The sequence below is a fragment of the Oryzias latipes genome, chromosome 4 (genome assembly GCF_053564925.1).
Source record: "Oryzias latipes strain Hd-rR chromosome 4, Olatipes_Hd-rR_3.1".
NCBI lineage: Eukaryota > Metazoa > Chordata > Actinopteri > Beloniformes > Adrianichthyidae > Oryzias > Oryzias latipes.
Genome location: NC_136240.1, coordinates 5,459,445 through 5,483,721, shown reverse-complemented (window position 1 = coordinate 5,483,721; position 24,277 = coordinate 5,459,445). Strand labels below are relative to the sequence as shown.

The window sequence follows — 24,277 nt, the reverse complement described above, 5'->3', positions numbered from 1 at the left end:
ATGTTTCAGAGCAGTCTGAAAGTCTGTGGAAATGGCTGCTTTGGTGCCATATTATACATTCTTCCTTAAGTACTTCTGTATTTGTCACAAGTGACCTGGAATGTAGACCAACCTCTTTAACTCCATAATCCTTCGTTGATTTTTTTGAGTGGATCTGTCTGAGTGCACCTTTGAAAAAACAGCTTCCTGGGATTTTAAATATTGTAAATGTTCCTCTTTTCATTCAAATCTTTAAGTGAAAAGCTCAAAGTTTAAGAAGAATTCTGTGTAAATGGATGTGGGGTCAGTGACTCAGAGGTGCTTGCCAGGAGCCGGCCGGGCCGCATTCCTGGGAGATGTTTGGGGAGCGAGAATGATTGCGTTGACTGTTCAGCTGGGGCCAGACCCGTCAGACAAGCCGGATGAGGGCAAGTTTCCCCTACTCAGTGCTGCGCTGACGCCGCCCTCCGCACCCAAAGGACGCACACTCTCAGCCGAGCACAGGACACGCTCGCCACGCGGTGGAACACACACAGATTGTGTTTTGTTGTTTTTTTGATGCTGTAGCCTCTTCTTTTTTATTTTGAACTGTGCCATTTTTAAAAGACACAGAAAGAGAAGCTGATGGGGGAAAATCCTCCAGATCACTGAGGGCTTTCTGTCGTTCTGCTGGATATTGACACAATGGATCAGGTATGTGTGATGTCCTCCTCTTCAGCGTGTCAAGCACTACTAAGTTAAGCCTGTCAGTGAGAAACGAGCAGGTGATGCTGCTGTTGCCTCTATCTGTTTTGTAATTCTAACCCAAATACTGTAGACTAATGAGAATTTCAGTCAATTGTTTCTTAAATTCAACAGCTATTTATTTAAAATCAGTGTTATGTCATCAAAGGTGAAAATCTTCTGTTTTGTGGAAGAGAAACTATCAAAGCAGAAACAGAGATGCATCTGTGCAGTTTACCGCCTTGTCTTAAATTCCTCACAGGTTTATAAAAAAGAAGTGTTTATATTCATACTTTTCTTGGAGATGCCACTGTGTCCCTCCACAGTCTAGAAGTGACTGTTTGTGGCTAAGCCTTCTCGCCTCACTGCTGGCTGAGGCTCCACCCCCCTGACAACCTTGGAAAGTATCGAAAATGATGAATGGCTTTGGGCTCATGTGTGGTCATGAGCCATCAAATCGTCGTATTTGAAAACCAGAGTTTGGTGTTTTCCTCTGCCACAGGATCTCACTCCATTTAAAATGAGATCCTGCTATTCGGGATTCTGCTTGGGAGAAAAGCTCAGCCTGTAGGGGGCAGCGCGTCCATCATCCAAAAACCACGTCACTGTCGTTTGTGTAGTTGTTGTGTGGTCATCTGGCACATGTGTAATGTGATTGCAAATCCTCAAATATATCTACTGGGTTGTGTAAAATCCCCTGCAGGAGGAACCACTGGACTTCAAGAGCATCAGGGCCAAGTTCCAGGAGTCAGACATTTTCCTGAAGCAACCCAAAACCAGGCCTGTTCTCCCAGAGAAGCCAAAGGTCGTCCCTCCCCCCCAGCCACTGAGCCCCACTCACTTCCTCCCCGCAGGTGCACGGGCCTCCCTGCTAACCTCCATTAACCAATCCGTAGAGTCAAAGTCCTTGTTTGTCCCCAGAGTGGTCTTCAAGGATGACAAGAAGGACAGCAAAAGCCCTCTCATCCATGCTAATTCAAAGACAAAAGAGAAGAGTGATGTGAAAAAGAAAGAGGTGAACAGCAAGACGGCGAAAGAAGAGAAAGGGAAACTCAACAGTTATTCACTGGAGGAGAAACAAAAGAAAGAAAATGGCAAAGGAAAGAAATCGCCAGGAATTCCAGCACAGAAAGACACAGAGGTGGCCCCGCCCCCAGCTAAAGTCCCAACACAGAAGAAGAAAGGGATTCTGGGTTTCAAAAAGTCCTCAAAACAAGACCCAGGAGTGACTGTTCCAGTCCCCAACTCGCTGAGCCTAGAGGACTCAGGACCGACCTCAGCCATCTCTACGCCTTTTCTCACCGTTAATGCAAAAGCAGAGGCTGAAGTATCAAACCCACAATCCCCTCTAAGCAAAAACCACGTTGGCCTTCAGGAAATCCCCCCAATGTCACCCATTCCTGCACCTCTAAATGTCCCTCCTCCCGTCTTTATACCACCTCCTTCAATCCCTCCTGAGACTGAAACTCCTGCTGAGACAGAAACTCCTGCTTTGCCAGGTCCTACAGCAGCCAGCCAAAATGAAAGTACTCCTAATTCCTCCTCTGCTTCCCCGAGCCCCCCAGCCAGCGCTGCCATCACAGAGGGTCCTGTGGGGATCTCTGCTCCATCCCCGCTCCCTCCAGAGTTTGAGGCCGAGGCGGATGCTGCTCTCCAAGCTCTGAACATGGACCCGGTGGAGAGTCCTCTTCCTCCCACCCTGGACTCCCCCTCGTCCCAGACGCCCCCTAAAGCTGAACGGCCGATCTCTGTGCTGTCCGCTCTGGAGAGAGCGGAGGACATGAGCTCTGGAAAAAGAACCCCCCCAGGTGACCTGAGGATTCTGAGCGCTCTGGAGAATGCTCGCAAGAAGTCCACCAGGTAAACATGAGGAAGTCACTTAGTTGAAAAAGGTTACAGGAGGTTACAGGAAACTAACAATTTCTGGTTTGAATTCTTCTGCTGTTCCTTCAGCCCTCTGTCCAACCCAACACAAACCTCTCCATCACCTGAGGAGCTTGCCCCTCCTCGGAGCCCCACCCCGGCCTTACTGGAGCTCCCACCCATTGACTATGAGGGTAAAACTGGAGCGGCTCTTCCACCGAAACCAGAACAGGTTCATGGCACTGACTACCGTAAGTCTCTGTGGAGTTCTTCCCTCTATTTTTTCTTGTGGAGTTTAACTTTACCATGAAGGGGAAAACGGCAGATGTGAGCGGCGAGGCATCAGGTACGTGCTGCAGGGCTGCAGGGCATCACGCAGAGTTCCAGCCCACAACACAAAAGCCACTGACTTAGTTTGCAGCTCTCCCTGTGTGCTGGGCGAACGGTTCAGTCACAAATGGAGACGTAAAACAACGCTGAGATTGTACTTTTATGCCAGAGGCGACTGAGCAGCAGGCAGGGAGAGGTGTAGAGGAATGGCAGCTATGACAGAGCGGCGGTGACACACTCTTCAGGTGGAACCGTTTGTTGACAGAGACTTGGAATTAAAAAAAAAAAAACTATGAGCTGCATGAAACCTGCATGAATCATCGATGTGCTTTTAGGATTCCAAGTCTGTCAACAAACTGTTCCACCTGAAGAGAGTGTCACCTCCTGCTTGTGCTGTTTTGACGAACACACAGGGAAGACTTTCAAACTTCTCAATTCTACATTTTAAATAGTGACTTGATTGGTGAAATATCGATTCTTTTCTTAAACCTGTTTATTTTTGTGTGAACAACACAGAGGAAATGTTTGAAAAAGTCACAGTTTACTAGAGGAAAAGGAAAAATCTCTTGTGTTTTCTTCTGCTTCAGTTTCCAGACCAGCTCTTTTTCTTTTTCCTATCTGTTTTATGTCTGACTTTCAAATTGCATCAGTGGGCAGACATTTACATTGATGACTGTTTGCAGGACAAGCCTCCCCAGTCCTGCAGCGAGTCACGACTGAGGTGGCTGACCCCATCGCTGACATGCTGGTAGTTCCCACCCCTCCACCCATGCGGGCCCACCAAGACCTGAAAGCTGTGCGTTCTGCTCCAGACGAACCCGATGGGCTTCTGTCTGATGACTGCATTCCTCCTCTTCTCCTTGAAGGTAGAGAGTCTGTGATGTCTTTCTTTTGAATCTCCAAAAACCTGAAAACTCTTTTTTTGTGTTGACTGCGCGGGTTGTAGCATGACTATTATTTCCAAATGTTTTGGTGTAAAAAGAAAAGCAATGAAGATTTTTTCCACTTACTAATAATTGACATTATTTTTATTTCACTAATTTTGTTTTAACGTGAATTCTGCAGTGATCCCTGTGCCCCCCGAGTTTTCGGAGGAAACTCCTGAAGTGGATTCTTCCGATTGGGAGAATGAAGAGCAGGCAATCTTTGATGGTCCAGACACACAGAACCACACAGCGTTCTACAGCCGTGAAGGAACCGATCCAGAAGCAGGCTTCCATCCAGAACCCGAGGCCCATCTAGAACAAGACTTCCGTCCAGAACCCAAGGTCCATCCAGAACTGAATGTCCATCCAGAACCCAAGGTCCATCCAGAACCCGAGGTCCATCCACAGGTGGTTTATAAAGAGGAGCACCTTCATCATTCATTGCCAGGATTTTCCCTTCCAGTTATCAAAGAACCATCGCCCAAGGAGGAGTAAGACTTTCAAGTTCAGCTGTAGTTTCTCTGCAACATCATATCTCTTTTCACAAAAATGTCTCTAAATTTCTGCCCTACCAAGACTTCAGGCAAACAATCGCACCAGTTACCATGACAACGGAGAAACTGCGCCTGAGGATCTCCAGGTTCAATCGAAGAAGAAAGGAAAGAGCAGCAACAATGGCAAGAAAACCACAAAGAAAGGAACACCAAAGAGTAAGCGCAGAGTCGTGAGAAAGCATGACAATGAATGTGGACCCCATCTTTCATGGTTTTTCTGCACGCTGTTCTGCTACTTTTACACGTATCTGTTCTAATATCCAACAAATCAATGTGGACGTTTTAGGAACGTAGAAATACTTTTCCCAATAAAAGCTCCATTTCCCAGCAAGCTGACAGAACTTCCTTTATCTTTAAAACACTTTGTTTGAGTCATTAGAAAGACAGAAGTGGTTCACTTTAATTTTACATCATCCAAACAAATCTTAAACATAATAGATCCACAAGCTTTACAATGTGCTGGGTTTACGGACGAATCCCGGCTAAGTTTGGAAACAGCCCCTGTCGTGTGCATCCCAACCTGATTTACAGCGAAGGTCACAGAAGTTCACGGCGTCGTCCGCCCGGTAAAAGTGTCATCCAGACACAGAGCAGAGCAAACGTGAGCTGCAGGGATGGGATTTCATTCTGACTCAGGGTTTGCTTCCAGATTAAGAATCTCCTGCTGTCATAAGAAAGTAGACTTTGCTTCACAAAGACAAAGATTTCAATTTGCACATTTTTATAACATCTGCGTTGAAGCTTGAACATTTTTCATCCTCAATGTTAAACATTTGATTTTTACGGAAAAATGCGTGTTTGATTGAACTAATTTACTCCTTTTTCGTGGTTTGTAACCACAGATCCATATGTTGAGGCTTCACAAGAACCAGCAAGCAGCCCTGTAAGATTTTGATTGTTTCACTTTGATCCTCACCTCTTTTCATTTGGAATCTAATCAACCTCGGGGCTCTTGGTTCAGGTGCAGCCGCAGGTGCAAGAGAAAACCAGGACGGGCCTGTTTGTGAGGTAAGGCCGGCTTCTGTGACCGCAGAGGCTTCCAGTCCTGCCTCTTCTCTCTGCTGCTTGAGCGTTTTGTCCTCTTATCCTCAGGAACGACAAGAAATCGGTCACGGACGGGCCGGACGAGAAAGAGCTGAAGAAGAGAGAAAAGCAGCGGCTGGAGAAGGAAAAGAAGGAGCTGAAGGAGAAACAAGAGAGGGAGAAGAAGGAGCAGAAGGAGAGGGAAAAGAGGGAGAATGAGATGAAGAAGAAATTCAAGGTGAGTGCTGGGATTTAGGCAGGACGGGGCGGGGGGAGGGAGGGAGGGAGGGGGGTGAGACCTGTCTGGATTCATTCCTTCCTCAGAGCGTGGCTGCATGACACGCTCAAACAAAACCTATAAAAACATAAACTGAAATCTTTCCCACAAACACTCATGTCACATGACTCAGGTCAGAAAGGTCTCATCCAATCCAGCATTTTTTTTTAAATCTATCACTTTGCATTTAAGACCATCAATACAGGTTTTCCTTTCAGGATCATGAAAAAAAACAAATCCTCCACACTCCACACTTGTTTGTGAAGTCTCTATCCTTGTGTAAAAAGTTACTTCCTGTTTTCCTTTCAGGTTTTATGAGGACGCTCAACAAAAACAGATTCGTTTTAAGTTTGAAATGATATTTCTGGCCTCCTGGGTCCATTTTCCTTCTGATCTGGTAAAGTTGAGGGAGATCAGTGTACGATTATTAACCAGGACTGTGACCCCACAGATTTTGACCCATTGTGACACTAATTCTAATCTAAAAGACAACCTGGTCTGTGGAGAGTGGGGTGACTTTAAAATCCTCTGCTTCATCAGCGCAGCCCTGCTGGTCTTTGAGTTGATTTTCCCTCCTAGATTTTTTCAAAACATTTTTATTTTTCTGTGTGTCATCATGATGCCACAGCTCTGTTTGTTTCAGAAGAGCTGACAGAGACAGGCTGCGTTGTGTGTTTCAGATAACAGGACAGGAGGAAGCCATGTATCAGGCCAGAGTAACAGAAACAGTAAAAGGACGGAAGAACGACCTCCCTGTCAAGAACGGAGACATTATCAGCATCATCCGAACCACCAAGTGCCCCAAAGGGAAGTGGCTGGCTAGGGACAGCAGCAACAACTGTGAGTCCAAAGCCCTCATGGGCAGCAGGAAAGGCTGAGTCCAGGAGGCCTGCTTCCTGAGCGGCGCTGCTGTGTTTTGTGCTTCAGACGGGTATGTTGCTGTGGGTCACGTGGAGCTGGACATTAAGGAGATGATGGAGCTGGGAAAGAAAACGACGCGCAGGAGCAGCAGCAATGTCATGGAGATAGACGGATTTGGTGCAGGTGGCATGTACGTCATCCCAGCAGGGGGCAAGAGCTGTTCCATGAGTGCTGTTTAGAGGATGACTTTGAGCTTTTTGTCTGTTTTCTTTTCTAGAGGCACTAATCACTTTCCTCAGTCTGCAGAAAGCTGTAAGTATTTGTTTTGTCCCTCAAGATCCAGCCTTCATTCTGTTGTTGAGCAGCTGTTTACTTGGTGGATGGTTGCAGTTTCAGATGACAGTGAGGAGTGGACCTATGATGATGAAGAACCCATGGAAAATGCAGATCCATTCACCCCAGTGTAAGCAGACATCTTTGCCAGTTGACAAATCCGTGATTGGAGATTCTATAAAAACTCTTAAGAATTCTTTTTTGGATTTTTCCGCCTCTGCAGGAGTCATACCAGAAGTATCTCCATGCCAGATGCAGGTAAGACTCAATCATTATGATTAAAAAAAAAAAACACGTCGTTTTGTTTGAGTTCCATTTCGATAGGATATAATCCTTCATGTTGCTAAAATCCAGGACTCCTCTTAATGTAGCTCCACCTTGTACAACAAAAACACAAGAATAGTTTTGACAGAATCAGAAATAAATTCCAGCATGAATGGGGTTAATTATGATCTCCACCATAAAAGCATACATGTCATGAATTTCACAATGTGTTTCTTTCAATCATATTATAAATTGAAGGAAGTTTTCCATAATGGAACAGTCAACTTCATCATTTTGCTCTATTTCGTTCAAATGTTTGTTCATTTTCCTGTTCGGGGTGGCAGGGTTGCTGGAGCCTAACCACCCGCTGAAGGGTGAGGGCGGGGCTTACCCTGGACAGTTCCTCTCACGTTCTTCTCACAGATTCATGTTTCTAGAGACATTTTTAATCACACAACAGCAATTTTCCAGATCATGTCTGAGTAAAGGAGGGAACATAAACTGGCTTCACCTTTTTGATTTGATGGAAAAAAAAGTTTATCTCGATAAAGACAAACAGAAACTTGGGGGAAAAGTATAATAATGAAAACACTAATGTAGTTACATATACCTCTGGGTTTCCTTGTATTGCCATTTTTAAATATTTAGTAAAAAAAAAAAAACTGTATATGTTCAAACTAAGGATGTTGACGCATTTTCTTTCCAGTGGATGGAATCTGTTTGTTCATTGAAACTCAGGTGTGAATTTTCAGAGTTCTGCAGATTCCTGAGGCTATTTTTGGTCACATGATTTAGTCACAGAGTCACATGACTCTGTCAAGGCTTTAAAACTTCAGACCACACAGTAAAGTCCCCTCTGCTTAAAGACTAGCTTCTTGTTAGCTAAAGTACTATTCACTCATGTTAGCTGTCAATGGAGCCAAATGAATTCTGGGGGATGTGGGTAGATGCAGTGTTTTTGACTTGTGTTGTTTGATTCCATTTGAGGAGGATATTTAGAATATAAACAGAACTCGTCAAAATGAAAACCTGACCCAATGATGGGAAATGGTGTATACTTTACTATACTTTTATACTTAATAAGCTTCAGGGGTGTCCATTTTTTCTACGTTCAGTATTGTGAGGGGATTTGTGACTTGTGACACATTTGGAAAACTAAACTAAACTAAACTAAACAGAACTACTTGTATAGCGTTTTTGTACCTTCTTTGAAGGCCCAAAGTGCTTTCCAGTCACACACACATTCACACACATCCGCACACTGATGGCGGCTCCGCTGCCGAACACTGGCACCAACCTTCCACCAGAGGCAAGCTGGGGTTCAGTGTCTTGTGGGCACATGGGCAGGCTAGGCGGGAATCGAACCTGCAATCGACCGCCCTGCGGCTGCACAACAGCCGTCCCTCCAGATGATAAGCCGACATCTGAACACATTCAGTTTAGCTTTGTTGTTTCGACCGTTCTGTGGCCTCTTGAATGAGATCTGCAGGTTTGGTGCAGTGATCAGGAGCGCTCACCTGAGCGGAGCGGAAGCTCCAAATGTCTGCGGCGTTTGCTGGTCTGCAGGTTTTGTTAGAGACTTTTGTTCAGAACCAACTGGGTTTTTCTTTTTTTACAGGTCAAAACGAAATTCCCATAATCCACCGGCACAGCCACAGCGACATGAGCGCTGAAGACCCTCAGACACAGTGAGTTTGTGTTGGTTTCTCCTGCAGACACTGAAGCCTTTCATCCAATAAACAGCGATTAATGCCTTTCACTGGTGTTTTAGAAGAAGCGAAGCACTTCAGAAGTTGGCCACATTTTTCCATCCACCCAAACCAGTGGAGACTCCTGCCAGGTTAGTATTATGCTTGTTTGATCGAGCAGGAAACACTCACACACACAGATCTCTAACATTTCTTTTGCTTGTTATTTTTAGCACCAGTGAGCCAGAGACAAGTAAGTGATCCCCAGATAATCCCGGCATAAGCCTACAATGATACTACATCTAGAATAATCTATAATAATGTCCATTCTGGTTTCACAGCGGGACGATTGCCAACACCGGAAGAAGTTCTTGTGTAAGTGGAGGATAACTACCATGCATAAAGAAATATGTCAGACATGTTGCCCAACCTGCAGCCCAACAGGTTTCTTTTTTCTTTTTGGTTTGGGGCCGTTTGCTCATCATAACAAGAATGAATGCATTCTGTGCGCTTGTGAAAAAGTTAGACGGAGTAAAATACCAACACTGACCCAACAGGAAGTTAGGCTGGCTCATGTTTCTCGTAGGACAATGAGTCATTTTTTTCCATAATGAGCTGTGGGTTTGATGAACTGTGTCATCGCTGCATCACCACGCTGGTATCGGAGGAGAATGTGAGTCATTTTCATGCTGTCGTTGATCGTTTCCAGGCCTGAGCACGGTGCAGCCCAGGAGTTCGATGCCACTGCCATCATTTTACCTCCTCCCGAAGTTTTCGCCGACCTCCCTGAAAACCGTCCCTGAAAGTGGGAGGCACCTGGACTCACTTGTTTGCTGCAGCCCGTCGTCCGTGTGGACTAAGGATGCTGGAAATCTCTCTGCACATGTGAAAATGACCCTCTGACTTTGAACTTTGGATCAGAGGAATTTCAAAACACCATCACGTCCAACGAGCGGGTGAACATTCAGGCTCGTCTTTATACAACCATGTAAACCGGAGAAGCAGAACTTTACAGGATCTGCTCAACAATAAAAAGACTAAACTTCTGTTCCAAACACTGTCCCACTGTCAAGGGTTAGAATCCTGAAGACCCGTCCTTGAGCTCCTGCCTGAAAACGGACAGAGTATCTTGTCAAGCCTGATCACAGTCAGCTTTATTTCTGCGCGTTCATTCTCTTCTTCCTTTCTTCGTCCTCCGTGAAACATTCAGCGTTATGCTATTTAAGTACACACTCCTTTTAATGCGTCAGGTTCATGTCATTATTTGTAACTGCATGGAAATAAGCTACACAGACTGTTATTTTGCACATCTGGATGTCTTCATACCAGGACCACCCTTTTAGGAATCCTTTTTCTGTCCCGGATTCCTTTGCTTTGCCAGGTTTCTCCATCATAGCCTGGTGAGGGCATCTGGGGTGTGTTCGCCTTCACCAGTGTGCGTTTGTGTTGACAAAAGCCTGAGAAGCAAAAGTGTTGTTTTTGTATCTTTGTCTTTATTGTCAATAAATACTCATTAAAGTGCAAATCATAACAGCAGGATCATGCAGCGCACGGCAAAACCAATCCAGAGTTCACGTCTGTGCACGTCCCCCAGGAGCCGCCGTGTACAGGGGGCAGACAGGGAGGGGTTAAAGGTCACGGCTATTCAGTTCCCCACTCACTTTGGTGTCGGATGTGGTTCTGCTCCAGACCAGCTTCCAGAACCAGCGTGCCGCTTGTGGCTGCGTAGCTGCTGTGTCTGACAGTAATCATGAAGCAGGCGTGCTTCCATGTTGGCAGAGGGATGGCTGCTCCGTGCACACACAGGCAGGTGTGCACGGACGTTGCATGTGTGCATGAGCAGAAAGGCAGCAGAGTCAGAGACGGAAACCCAGGAAGGTCGCAGCTTCAGCGGAGGCCTGACCGGCTGTGAAAAAGCCCTCGCTCCACTTGTGTTCAGCAGCAGAGAACAGGACAGCAGTGCTGCAACAAACCCTGCATGTTCACCCCATCAAAAGCAGGCCCCAGGACTTATTGCCTCTCACTTGCTCAGGGCTCCACTTTCATTTGCCAGAATAACCCAAAGAGAATGTTGAGATGCTGCAGCCGGAATCAGCAGCGCGACCTTTGAGGCCGGACTGACTCAAACAGAGAGGCTCTGAGCCGCTACACACTAAGTCTGAGATTAGAAGAAACATTTTGCAAAACTAAAGTGACACTGTCATTTGTATAAATGATCACAACAAAGCCCTTCAGTCAGCCACACAACCTAAACTAACAGGCACTGCAGCACATCCTCTGCCTCTGAGATGAGCGTTTGAGCGGAAACGGGACATCAGCGTGAACACAGACAACAGATGGAGTGTGATGCAGTGAAGAGCCAATCTGACCTGGAGACAGGTTTCGAAGTGCAGCCCGAGCGGAGGCGGAGCAGTCCTCTGACCCCGCTCTGCTTCATGGCCGACCCCTGCAGCCTCTCTTTAAGCTCCACGCGTCTACACTTCAACTTCAGCTCACCAAACATCAGTGAAGAAATCCAGGAAACACACGCACACACAATCAGGTCACACATTTCCACCTGCACAAATCAATGAGTTGCACTTTCTCAGGCAGCTGGAAAAAGGGGGTTGTGGCTTATCTCCTCCTGCAGGACATACACACCATTTCACCCAACCGTTGTCCTTCTGTGTCCACTATCTACACACTGGATAAGGGAGACAATAGGGTTCAGTGTGTTTCTGAACTATTTTTCATAATCTAAAGGCTACAGGTGCTGCGGGTTTTTGGGCTGTCCGGGCCCATGGAGGGTCGTAGAGAGGAGGGGCTGCATCTTAAGGGGAGCGCAGGTGTGTCTTGCAGTTCCCTTCAGGCTCGCGACGCCACCTTCAGGGATGTCATGAAAATGGAACGTACCATTGCCACGGGTGTGATAAGTCTATTGAACAGTAGTCGTAGTGATGATGTAAGTTCCACGTACTCATGACATGCGGGTGATGCTGTTGTACGATGACCTTACGCTACACTCTACTGTTTGTTGAGGTGTGATACGCTTAGATGTAGAAGTAATGTCACTTTGTCCTGGGGTAAAAAATCTGTGAGACACGCCTGCGTCTCACCTACCTCCCCTTCACCTTACCCTTACGTTTCGTATAATGGTTTCCTTGCAGAATGCTCGTAGAATAAATGTGCTTGAACATTTTTGCTCTTCGGGGTCACTGGGCGGGGTATGACCTTGATATTTCCTCCGTGCCCTGTACAGATTTACCCATTTTCCACCTGCAGAGAGCCCACATCCCCCCGTAGGAGCGGTGGCTAAAGGCTTTACTGTGCTAATCGAGCAGCACTTACAAACAGATGACGTGCTGCGTGTTAGTTAGTAACTGCTGCTGTTGTGTGAACAATCACGCCTGTGTCCCGACACCAGGGACTCACTGCAGCTCCTGAACAAACGAAAGGAAAAAACGTCGACAAGCTCTGCTGCTCCAGCTAACGCAGTCACGGCGATAATGCACCTTGTTTTGTTGTTTTTATCTACATTCTACCTTTAAATCAGATTGACCTTTGGTTTAATGAAATGTTTAAAGGACAAACTTTGTAATTTTTTTCAAAAATAAATAACCATTTGATACCTAAATAATTGCATTATTTGCGTGATGAATAAATGATGCTTGTGTGTCAACACTTTTAAAGCTTTCTAATAAGAAACATAACCAAAGCTTCTTTAGTAAAACCCCCGATGGAGTGGTGTTGCCGTGGACACCGCTGCAGGTTTTACCATCAGATGTTGTTTTTGACACGACACTGACCTGTTCCTTCACGCTTCTCTGCTTCAGTGACATCATGAGCAGAGTGGGATCTCAGGCTCTGTTTTCTCAGACCGAACAATAGTATTGACACAAAAAAATGACCGTTTGTCTCCCTCTTTCCTTTCTGCACGCTATACAAACACTACATTTAGTTCTCCACCTCCCAGATCGGCAGATACTTTCAACCCAACATTCTGCTGACAGCAAAGGTCAACACACCTCAGCGCGCAAGCGTGGTGATCAGACTGGCACACATTTCAAAGAAGTCCATGGTGTGCGATCCCTGCCGCGGGGAGAGGAGGGGGGAAATGCCGGACAGCGATCCCGGGAGGGAGGAGCTAAGCTGAGGCACATCGTTGGCTGGGCTTGCAAAGTCAATGCTCAGCCTGGGTCTGTGGAGACCTGCAGTGGAGCCGGACCTCTGAGGAGTGGACGACCCCGATTTAAAGCCCACTGCTTCCAGGATGTCATCTGAAGGTCACAACATAGAGGAGCATTTTATTAGGGACTTCCAAGCCTTCTGTAGTAATAATCCAAGCATTTTTAAATCAAACTATGAATCTGGCCTGTAAGTGACTAAATACAAACATCGCAGGAACTCTTTCCAACTTTTCAAAGCCACTTTTGCAAAGACCTTTAAAAGAAATCAGCTGCTCAGGATGTAATGAATCTGTGTCCTCTTTGCATCTTATCCTGTTCAAGACTTTCGCCAGATCAACAGTGGACCAAAAAAGTATTCAGTCAGCCCCCAATTGTGAAAGGTCTCCCACGTAAATAGATGAGAGAGTAATTTTCATCATAGGTAAACCTCAACTATGAGAGACAAAATGAGAAAAAAGAAATCCGGAAAATCACATTGTCTGATTTTTAAAGAACTTATTTGTAAATTATGCTTGAAAAATAAGTATTTGGTCACCAACAAAGCAAGACCTCTGGTTCTGACAGATCTGTAACTTCTTCTGTGGGAGGATCCTCTGTCCTCCACTCATTACCTGTATTAATGACACCTGTTTGAACTGGTTATCTATATAAAGACACCTGTCCACAACCTCAAACAGTCACACTCCAAACTCCACTCCAAACCAAAGAGCTGTCTAAGGACACCAGAAACCAAACTGTTGAGCTGCACCAGGCTGGGAGACTGAATCTGCAACAGGTGTGAAGAAATCACCTGTGAGAGCAATTATTAGGAAATGGAAGACAGACAAGACCACTGATGGTCTCCCTCCATCTGGGGCTCCCCCCAAGATCTCACCCCGTGGGGTCAAAGTGATCACAAGAACAGTGAGTAAAAATCCCAGAACCACAGGGGGGACCTAGTGAATGACCTGCAGAGAGCTGGGACCAATGTTACAAAGACTATCATCAGTAACACACTACACCACCAGGGACTCAAACCCTGCAGGGCCAGACGTGTCCCCCTGCTAAAGCCAGTACATGTGCAGAACCGTCTAACGTTTGTTAGAGAGCATTTGGAGGATCCAGGAGAGGATTGAGAGAATGTCCTATGGTCAGATGAAACCCAAATAGAACTGTTAGTAAGAACTCTAGGAGCTTAATATTTAAAAAAGAAGGACTTGCTGTTAGTGCATCAGAACATTAGATGTTGAGAGTTGAGAATGTTCTGTAAATGAAGCAACATCAGCTTAAATAGATTGCATTTTGTTTTGAAAAACCCTTAATATTTTTTAAGTTGCTTTTAACTTTAAAATGTAACCATTGGGAACCGCAGACTGATTTTACTGGAGAAAGGATGCTGAGTTGCATCCAAAGAACCCCATACCCACTGTAAAGCATGGGGGTGGAAACATCATGCTTTGGGGCTGTTTCTCAGCAAAGGGACCAGGACGACTGATCACTGTAAAGGAAAGAATGAATGGGGCCATGTATCATCAGATTCTGAGTAAAAAAACCTCCTTCCATCAACAAGAGCATTAAAAAGGAAACGTGGCTGGGTCTTTCAGTGTGACAACGATCCCAAATACGCTGACCAGATAATGAAGGACAGGGTTTGTAAGAAGCATTTCAAGGTCCTGGAGAGTTCTAGTCAGTCTCTAGATCTCAACCCCATAGAAAATCTTTGGAGGGAGTTGAAAGTCTGTGTTGCCCAGTGACAGCCCCAGAACATCACTGCTCTAGAGGAGATCTGCATGGAGGAATGGACCAGAATACCAGCAAAGGTTTGTGAAAACCTTGTGAAGACTTACAGTAAACGTTTGAATGCTGTCATTCCCAACAAAGGTATGTAACAAAGTATTGAGATGTACTTTTCTAATTGACCCAATACTTATTTTCCACCATAATTTAAAAATACATTCTTTATAAAATCAGACAATGTGATTTTCTGGATTATTTTCTTCTCATTTTGTCCTTAAAAAATGACAGGCCTCTGTAATCTTTTTAAGTGGGAGAACTTGCACAATTGGTAGCTGACTAAATACTTTTAAGCCCCGCTCAAAAAAGACAAGATGCAGTTCCTTCTGACCTTCTCTGTTGTTCCTCAAATCCTCAAAGCAAATATTGCATTTGGGTTGTTCTCCTTGCGATGAAACCAAACTGCTGCTCACAAATGTTCACTTCTGACCTCAGTCTAGCTTCCCCTTCTCTTCCTATAACTTTATTGTGACTCATCATCTTTACTCCTCTGTAGTTTTCACAACTCTGCGCATCTCCCTTCTTTCTTCTGGTCCTTCCATCCATCAGAAGATTTCTGCTTCATTCCTCAGACAACCTCTCCTGAGCACGTCCATACCTCCACAGGTGTGTTGTGAGGACCAACTGTATTTCCACTCTTCATCCTCTTCAATGTCTTCTTCACATCCTCCTTACTGATCCTTGGTACTTCCTCCTCTTTTCCTCTGCTCTCTAACATTTTCTTCATTCATCAGCTCATCGACGTTCTCCTCCCATCTTTCCATCACACTAGTAGAACCTGTCACCACATTTCCTTCTCTGTCCGTCATCCTCCTCACCTGCTGCAAACCCTTCCATCTCTCGTCTCATCTCACATGCATTCTTCCTATTTCATCTTCCACCACTTGGTCATCTGCTCTGCTCATGTCCTCTTCGTCTTCCTCACCGCCAGACTCATCCTCCCACCACCATCCTCAACAGTCTGGCTACACCCCCCACTGCCACCACTTTGCAGACTCTGGTCTTGTTCAGATTACATCTGTCCAAAATGTGATCAACTTGTGCGCTCCTCCCTCGACTCTCGTTTTCCTGTGAAGGTTCTGAGATCTTCACTCCTTTCTTTCCTTTTCTCTCTGCCTACAAACCCGCCTTCCTCCTGTCCTTCTTCCACTAACAGTAGTCCAGTTTTCACCAGCACACAGCATTGCTGGCAGTCGTTGTTAACCCGGCCCTCAACAATCCAACACCGAAAGTTCTGTTGGTATGATTTGATTTGGATGCTCTTCCTGAAAAAAACTCTGCATTTACCCAGACTGGTCTCTCAAAAGCACCAAATTCTGCCATCTTGTGGTAAACTGTAAACTACATACTCACAAACATGCTGGTTACAGGACTGAGTCACAGAAAGACTGTAAGTGTTGCAGCTTTGCACATTTAAAGGGAACTGAACTACGTTTGATCTGTCACCAACCATCAATGCTTTTGAAGTCAAGGAGGTAGGATCTGTTATCCACTTGGTAGAGCTGCAGGCTCATTTTCACCAGGTTTCCCGTCACTGGGTTCTTCCTCCGCACACGCAGATGGTATGGGTTCACCACCTGACACACAAGAACAGGCATATTTGCAGAGCCACATGTTTACTGCACAAACCTCTGTGTGTAGAGCTTATGTCGTTACCTTCCAGTCAAAAGCGAGTTGCCTCATAGCCCGGTACACCTCCGTCATGATGTCATGGGGTCTGCTCTGACTCCTGATCCCCAGGTGCCACTTGGCTTTCTTCACTGCTAGCGGTTTAGGCCGGGTGGTGTTGAGAGCATCCAGAGGACATCGAGACTTGGGGCTGTCAGCCATAAGTGGAGGCATCCTCTCTGGGTGGGGTTTGACCCCAGGGGGCAATGGCATACCCTCCTCTATAAAAGAGCCCTGTGGAGGACTGGATGCCAAGTAGAACTCGCTGGCCTGCGTCATGATGCGTCGATTATCTATGATGAGGTGATACGCCACCGCTAACTGATCCTGTGTGAACAGGAGGAGGAGGAACAATGAAGACAAGATAAGACATTTCTTCAGATGTGACATCCTACAGCGTGCAACTGCAAGCATAAAATACTAGAAATGATGTCGGAGCTTTAGCTAAAGACTACTGTGAATTCTGAAAAACAGTCCTGATGTTTGTCAGTACCTGTGGATCTCCACTGTAGAGGCTGGACACCACTTCAGAGTCTGTGCATTCAAACTTCTCACACACTTCTCGAACAGCTTCCTCATCCAACACAGTGCAATCGTACGACGAGTCCTCCGGGAACAGGTAACCTGGCAGGTCCTGCTTAAACCAATCATGTTCCCTAACAAAGCACAAGAGGAACAGTCAGCTCAACCGCAATACCCTGTGTTACCCTACAGGGGAAAGAGCGGACAGCCCCGAGCCTCAGTCTGATGTTTCTGTGAGTTTATTAAATTATTATTTCTTGCTTTACTTCCAAAACCCCAAAGAACTGATCTTCTGTAGTGGCTGGAACAAAAGCAAACACAATAAGACAAACGTGGGAGCTTGAACGTTGGTCTTCACGACCCTCTGTCGTCCACAGCTCTATGAAAACAGGAAGACATTATTTTTTTAAAAGCAGCATTGCTGTAAGCCCAGAAATCCTTGGACTCATTACTTATTATCAGCAAATGTCCCACCGTTGGGATGAAGAGTTTGCATGACTATAATGACTGCAGTCGTAAAGAAACCTTTTTTGATTCCAGAGCTTGAAAAACTATTTCCAAGACTAAAGGATCAAATATCTTCATTGAACATTTTCAAAGCTCCAAGACGCCTGATATCCTAACTTTGAAAACAAAGTGACTGGAGGTGCCTGATCAGCTACAGAGTATGGATTGACCACCAATCTGTCTGCTTACTGAGATCATCTAAAGGTAATAATTTAGGTCATCTAGGCTTGAACGGAAATTCATTTGAATAATAGCTAAACTGTTGGTAATGCAGCAGCAACATCAATGTAGGCCAACCACAGAGTGCTTCAATCCACAGCAATGTGTGTTTCTGCAGAGCTCTGGACTGGGGTTAGTACCTGATGTCTTTGATGGTGGCTCTTTTCAGCGGATCCACCTGTAGCATGAGCATTAGCAGTGAGGCCACAGAGCGGGTCAGGTACTCTGGCATGTAAAAAACGCCTCCTCTGATCTTCTTAAACAGTGTGGGAACATGCTCATCGTCAAAGGGCAGGGTGCCACACAGCAGGGCGTACAGGATCACCCCGCAGCTCCAGATGTCCACCTCCGGGCCTGCGTACAGCCTGGAAGAGGTAACAGAAGGGGCAGTAGAACAGCATGAGTGCTGCAAGTAAAGAGTTCCCCTGATTTCTCACTAACAATGACAACTTTTAGCGTGAAAAGAACAACACCAACCACTGTTCTCCTTTTCTGCACGGACTCACCTTCCGGAGATGACCTCTGGAGCTGCATAGTTTGGTGAGCCGCAGCTTGTTCGCAGGAATTCCCCGTCTGACATCATGTTGGACAGTCCTGTTGGTCAATGACACATCACAACTTGCTTTTGTGTGATAAAAACTGTGGTGGATACTTTTCAACGTGATTTCAAGCCCTGCTGAGATCTTTATCCTCTTCAACCTGCCAAGACTCTAAGCTCTAGACATAAAGCCCTTCTAATTGGATGAGGCTGTCTTTCTGTTCCGGTTGCTGCCAAACATTAAACAGCAGCCAATCTGAGCCTCTCTGACCTTCACGTTATCTTTTCTTCCTCATCTCTTCCTTCTCTTTCTATCTGCTGCCTTTTTGCTCTCAGCCAAACACTTCTCCTGCAGCACTCCCCCTATTCATTTCCTATCAGATGACACTGGGCCTCAGGCTTCCTGCCAGACTTGATATGAGACCTACACATTACCAAGGGACGCCGCTTCACCCATAACACCCGCCAACTGAGCTCTTGTGTGCCTATGAAATTATTTTTCTCTTTCTTGGTCGGATTGCAGCAGGAATTTTGTTTTAAGAAGGAAACATAAATAAAACCCAAACCGATGAGTGAAACTTTATATTGATTTATTTTTTTACCCTTATAAGTACACCATGTTGCTTTCCACCCGAGGCAAGTAGCACACAGCTGAGGTTCATCTCTGGAAAACCTACCAAAGTCTGCAATTTTGGCATTTTTATTGGCATCAAGCAAGACGTTCTCAGGTTTGAGGTCTCTGTGCACCACCATGTGCCGGTGGCAGTAGTCCACGGCTGAAATGATCTGCTGGAAAAGACGCCGAGCTTCTGGGTCCTCCACCTTAAAGACACAATGTCAAGGAAGATGGTTACTGTGTGGTTTGGAGAGAATGTGCAACCCTACTGTTACCGTGGTGATACAGTGTTCCCTCGCTATATATAATCTATATTCACCTTTCACCGTCTCGCTGATAGTTTTCATTACAATTTTGCATGCCAACCCTAGTGCGCTGTGTTCTGACAAGGTTTAGAGCCAATCAGGACACAGAACACTGTGTACTAGGGCTGGCATGCAAACGCTAGTACACAGTGTTCTGTGTCCTGATTGGCTGTAGACCTTGTCAATCAATCTCCTCATGGCCGTGTCTCCTGTACAGAATGTGTTCAACCTTCCAAATCGACATAAATCTTTGATTGCAATCAGATCTATAATACTAGACTTTATCTTCTATGAAGATTTGAACTTTGAGAGTTTGAATAAGAGAGAAAAGTGTGAAAATGTTCATGTCTGTCTGACTAAAGCACATGTGTCAAACTCAAGGCCCGGGGCCAAATGTGGCCCTCCATGTCATTTTCTGTGGCCCGCGAGAGCATAAAAGTTTTCAAATTCTTAAAATAAAAATAAAAATTTGTTTGTGTTTATTCACATCTATGAGGAATTGGACTTGAAATAACGGATTGGGCAACTATACATTAGGACTTAAACACTGTCCATATAACCTAACCTGACAGAATCAAATGTAAAAGAATTTATGAAAGAGTAACAAGCAAACATGTTTTTTTTTCATTACATTTAGTGACATGTATAAGTCATATCTGGCCGTTTGAGGACAGCCGCTATGCTGATGTGGCCCTCAGTGAAAATGAGTTTGACACCTCTGGACTAAATTGTGGAAAGTGTTGTGAGGAGTTTTACTGACTGCAGTTCTACTTCACGGATTTCCCCTCTTGCGGGTTGTTTTAAGAACGTAAGCCCCACAATAAACGAGGAAACGCTGTATTAGGAGTCACTTCGGGAAAGTGCAGAGAACTATCAACAGGAAATGACCGTCACCTTCTCCATCTGTTTGGGTAAAGGGTCACCTCGGTACATAAATTAGAAATAGAAGCTGTTGTGAAGACGTCTTCAAATTTTGTTCTCAGGTATTTCTTACTTTAAGCTTTCGTGCATTTCATCTGTTTGCTTACGTCTTGTTCCACCCTGCTGTTCTGGATCTTCACTCTTGTTTTCCCATCCGGTGTTACAACCTCAGTGTAGTCTTTGATTTCAGATACAAATCCTTTTCGTCATGTTTTTGTTTTCTTGAGTTTTTTTGAAGCTGTCCTGTTTGAGCCCAGATTTTATTCATGCCTTTGTTTTTTTGTTTTATATTCTCAAGTTAATTTCCAACATGTGTGAATGTCTGTCATTTGGCCTCAACCACCAAGCTTTCATTTGAAATTTTTAGGACTTTCTTAGGTATAAATGTTGTGGAAATTCCGGTGTTTTGTCTGGTACTGTTGAAGCCCGGGAATTGCTCTGAAAGGCTGCAATAGGATGGGCTATAGTTGGGTTTTAACTGAGAACTTCTGAGAACCGAGACGTGATTAACCCTTCTGTTATCTTAGATGACCCCCCCCCCCCTTCCATTGACGTGTTCTCCCTACCATGACAAAGGTGGATAAAGGTGGAAAGATTTCATGTAATCCATGGACACCAGTGAAGATCACAAATCATTGAAGAAAAAAGGTTCAGAGCACTGTCTAGTGGGTCTAGATGACCCAACTCCCAACGTTTAAGTGCCTATAGCACAAGGGTTACACAGTGTTGACAGGGAAACAGAAAAGCAAGAGCTTGAGAAAAAAAAAGGACTAAAATTCTAAATAAACAGATAGAGAAAACTGTCGGATCATGGTTTTATGTGTGCAGCTCTGAAAATAAAAGCCATGGAGGCTGATATTTAAAGACAAACTATGATTAAACCAAAACAGCATCAAAGTTAAATTGATGTGTCTGATATGACTGGGATCACGAAACCACAAAGTCTCCTAGTAGGTTGAGTGCTATAAATTATTCAACCCATTGTTTTCCTGTTTCTCTTTTTTCTTTATTATAGTATCTTCCGCCATATTTTGTCGCTTAATTCCTACAATTTTTCCGCTGTTTTATTCATTGAACTATTCAGGCCTTTCAGCTTTTTCCAGCTATGACTTTTAGTCCTTTAAATCCTTGAACTTTTCAAGATATTCCAGGATTTTTGCCTCCATTGAAATACATGGGGAATCCTTGGTGCAGAATCTCGCTGGCGTTTTTCACAAGTCATCTTTTTTGCTATTGTGCTGTTTTCCCTTTAATTATGGTCTACTTTGATCATTTCTTTCTTTTATTTTTTTTTGCCAATTATTACCCTTTAAGTTTCATTTTCATTCAGCAATATAGCATTCAACCCCATTTTCTTCTGGAAATGCAGATCCTTCTAGTTATGAATTAGGATGACGGATCTCTGAAGTCCAGGGTCAAATGGCAGCTAGGACATCACTTGAACAGCAGATGAACACAGACGGAGGATGGAAAAGCCTCACCCGCCCATTTTTGCAGATGTAGTCAAACAGCTCCCCTCCAGACACGTACTCCATCACCATGAAGAAATCTGTTGGAGTACTGATTACCTGGTATCTGGAACAAAAGCAGAGGCCTCATTGTTGTTGTCGCTCAATGTTATTTAGTCTTCCTGAATCACACACAAGGGTCGGAGAATGTGTACAACACAACTCAATCTGAGCCCCACACAGAGCACTACAACACTAAAAATGTGGGGAATGTTTCTGCAGGTGCTGCACGGGTCACCTGAGCCTTCAGACGATCGGGTGTGGCCTAAAGATCCCCGCTCACAACGCTTCACAATGAAAAGTAGGACAACATTCTTCCAGAAAAATACAAGAGGCATGGAGGAGGATTGAAGGCAGCGTGTAAACAGGAGGGCACTGAGTGTGTGGTCCAGCTTGTGAAGTGTGTGAGCGAGCTCTTCAAAGAGCAGCCGCCGCGGTGTCCAACAGAGACAAAAACGCCAAGAGCTGAAGCCGAGCAGGCCTTCATTCCAGCAGCCGCTTGAAGTCTTAGAGGGACCACTTACAGCTTGATGATGTGCGGGTGTCTGAAGAGTTTGAGGTTCTGGATCTCCCGTTTGATCTTTCCCACAACATCGAGGCTTCGGATCCTCTGTCTGTTCAGGATCTTCACGGCCACTTTATGTCCAGTCAGCTGATGCTCTCCAACTGCAGCAGACATGAGGGGACAGACAGGCCTTTTAGACCACAGAGCAAAGGGAGCTGGAAGGATAAAAACCTTGTTAGGATCAGTTCTGCTTGTCCTGATGGTCCAACGACCTGTAACTTTCTCTCTGCCTGTTTCAAAGCCCAGACAGCCACGTGAATCCAGATCTGAGGTGGGCTCTCCTTTCACATGACCCCCCAGAGAGAAGGAGGGGATGGGACTCATGGGAAAAATGCTTCAAGTCCACCTTTCTTTTGACGGTGAGACCACCAGAACCAAAGCAAACGCGGGTTGGCCGTGAAAGCTCTGTACGGTAGCGGTTCTGTTGGGTTGACCTGGGCGCTCCGGACACCGAACCAGGAGAACCCTAGCCGCCGATCTGGGCGGGGGAAGGGGGGGGTGTTTTATCACAGACGGGCAACCCCCCTATTATTGGGCCGGAACGGCTTCAGAAATGACCCCATCCAGCTGCTCGGTACCTGCTCCGGCGGCGCGCGGGGCTGCGCACGCGGCGCATGTTTGACTTTGAAGCGGCCCCATTCCCAGATCAAAGTTACGCCCCTGACGTCGACCGTTAGCTGCGCAGCACCGAGCGGCTACGCTAACTTCTCCGAGTCAAGTTCACGCGGTCCACTCAGAGGGCGAACCGCTCCGAACCGAGCCCCGCCACGCACGCACGCACGCACAGACAGACACAAACACACCACTTAACTCTTCACTTTGCCAAACGTCCCCACTCCCAGCGTGTCGCCGAGGATGTAGTGTCCGATCTTGACCCTGCCTTCGTGCTTCTGCTGTTGCCGCTCTGCCATCTTCCCGTTACCGACGGCCGCGCTGCTCGGTGCGCGCGCGGAGGGGCGGGAGGACCGCGAGAGGCGGCTTGTCTGGTGGAGGTCAGGTGCCAGCTGTCCGAAAAAAAGAAACGAGCATCACGCGGAGCTTCCACGGGTTGTTCCTCTCAGGAAGCGAACCCCTAACCCTCCGTGAAAAACGGCTTTGCTTGTGGTGAAGGCACAAAGCTGCACGAGCTCAGCTCAGGCACTCCAAGATACGAGGAAAACCAGCGCAAAAGACCTTCATTTACGTCACTGTGGAAGTGTTTGGACTAGCGCGTGCTGATCTTTTTAAAAATAGGAACCTAAATGCAGCCTTAAGGCGCTTTGCGCTTTCTTTTACTGCTTCAAGTCAAATGACACATCCTGAAGTCCTTTCTTTCTCATTGATATCTGTTGAAGTAATTCTACATTTGTTTAGGAACAAACCACAGATTTGAACTACATGTGGCTCATTTATAGTGGAGTGAAAGGCTCAACCAGTGCTGCGTTCAAGGTCAAACGTCTGTTCCAGACATTCCCCCTGCTGTTATGCTCTTCTAAAATCCAATTACACCGTCTGTCCCATCGCATGGCTTGTATAACTATGTATTTATTTACATTTAGATGAAAAAACTTTATATATGCTTTCAAATATGTTACTTTGGATGAAATGGTGAAAGAAGATTCCGAAAACTAATTTTGTTATTTGTTGGCCTAATTATGTTTTTAACTAACTGAGTGAAACTGTGAAATTTCGCACTTAAACTAATTAAAAACTCCCTTTTCACTCCTGCCCAAAGAGAGTGAAGTTCTCCTATTTGGCCAGAAGATGGCAGTATATACTCGATATTTGCTGGACTGTTTTAGCCATGAAAGTTACATTTATATAAATAAATAAGATGACTTGCGCGAGTCGTATCCACTAAAACACCAGTATAAGAATGTATGGTACCTAATTAAATGTCATAATTAGTTATCAAATTTGGAGTTTTTATCCACACCATAGTGTATTTAAAAGATACAACGGGAGAAAAGAAACTGCAGCAAAGCAAATAGCTTCGACTGAATGAAGATTTATTTTGCTTTTTAACCCACACGCACGCTCACACGCACTCTGACCCTGTTGTGCGTGCGTCCCGGTGAACTGGGGTGACTGTGAACTGCTATAGGAGCGCTCCGGAGCGCGCAGCTCTCAGCAGTGCGCCTGTAGTACCGCGCATGGCCACAGGGGGGT

At 45.5% G+C, this 24,277-nt stretch overlaps 2 protein-coding genes across 3 annotated transcripts; one reads left to right on the top strand and one right to left on the bottom strand.

Moving 5' to 3' along the window:
* Positions 1-375: 375 nt before the first annotated feature.
* On the top strand, positions 376-10,346 carry LOC101169029 (uncharacterized). 2 transcript variants are annotated; one of them, XM_011473735.4, is made up of 19 exons: positions 376-672; positions 1,406-2,562; positions 2,656-2,816; positions 3,579-3,761; positions 3,961-4,312; positions 4,398-4,531; positions 5,218-5,258; positions 5,337-5,383; positions 5,468-5,636; positions 6,356-6,515; positions 6,603-6,726; positions 6,814-6,848; positions 6,927-6,999; positions 7,093-7,127; positions 8,752-8,821; positions 8,908-8,973; positions 9,055-9,074; positions 9,163-9,196; positions 9,531-10,346. In XM_011473735.4, the coding sequence occupies exons 1-19, from the start codon at positions 664-666 to the stop codon at positions 9,622-9,624; spliced, it is 2,964 nt and encodes a 987-aa protein (XP_011472037.1). In that variant the 5' UTR covers positions 376-663; the 3' UTR covers positions 9,625-10,346. The 2 variants fall into 2 exon arrangements, with proteins under 2 accessions (XP_011472037.1, XP_011472036.1); XM_011473734.4 differs by having other exon boundaries at positions 8,905-8,973.
* On the bottom strand, positions 10,295-23,485 carry prkaa2 (protein kinase, AMP-activated, alpha 2 catalytic subunit). Its single transcript, XM_004067619.5, has 10 exons — positions 22,941-23,485; positions 22,089-22,230; positions 21,538-21,631; positions 18,892-19,036; positions 18,183-18,270; positions 17,817-18,041; positions 16,922-17,084; positions 16,417-16,755; positions 16,211-16,337; positions 10,295-13,077 (listed from the first exon to the last, which is right to left on the bottom strand). Exons 1-10 carry the CDS (start codon positions 23,038-23,040, stop codon positions 12,827-12,829), a joined length of 1,674 nt encoding a protein of 557 aa, XP_004067667.1. The 5' UTR covers positions 23,041-23,485; the 3' UTR covers positions 10,295-12,826.
* Positions 23,486-24,277: the final 792 nt, after the last annotated feature.

Coding starts and splice junctions, on each gene's coding strand:
- LOC101169029 (XM_011473734.4), top strand. Junction 2,817..3,578: donor GGTTCATGGCACTGACTACC/GTAAGTCTCTGT, acceptor GACTGTTTGCAG/GACAAGCCTCCCCAGTCCTG. Junction 5,259..5,336: donor AAGAACCAGCAAGCAGCCCT/GTAAGATTTTGA, acceptor CTCTTGGTTCAG/GTGCAGCCGCAGGTGCAAGA.
- prkaa2 (XM_004067619.5), bottom strand. CDS start 23,040: ATGGCAGAGCGGCAACAGCAGAAGCACGAAGGCAGGGTCAAGATCGGA. Junction 18,042..18,182: donor CCAGAGGTCATCTCCGGAAG/GTGAGTCCGTGC, acceptor TACCTCTTCCAG/GCTGTACGCAGGCCCGGAGG. Junction 16,338..16,416: donor AACTCGCTTTTGACTGGAAG/GTAACGACATAA, acceptor CTTGTGTGTCAG/GTGGTGAACCCATACCATCT.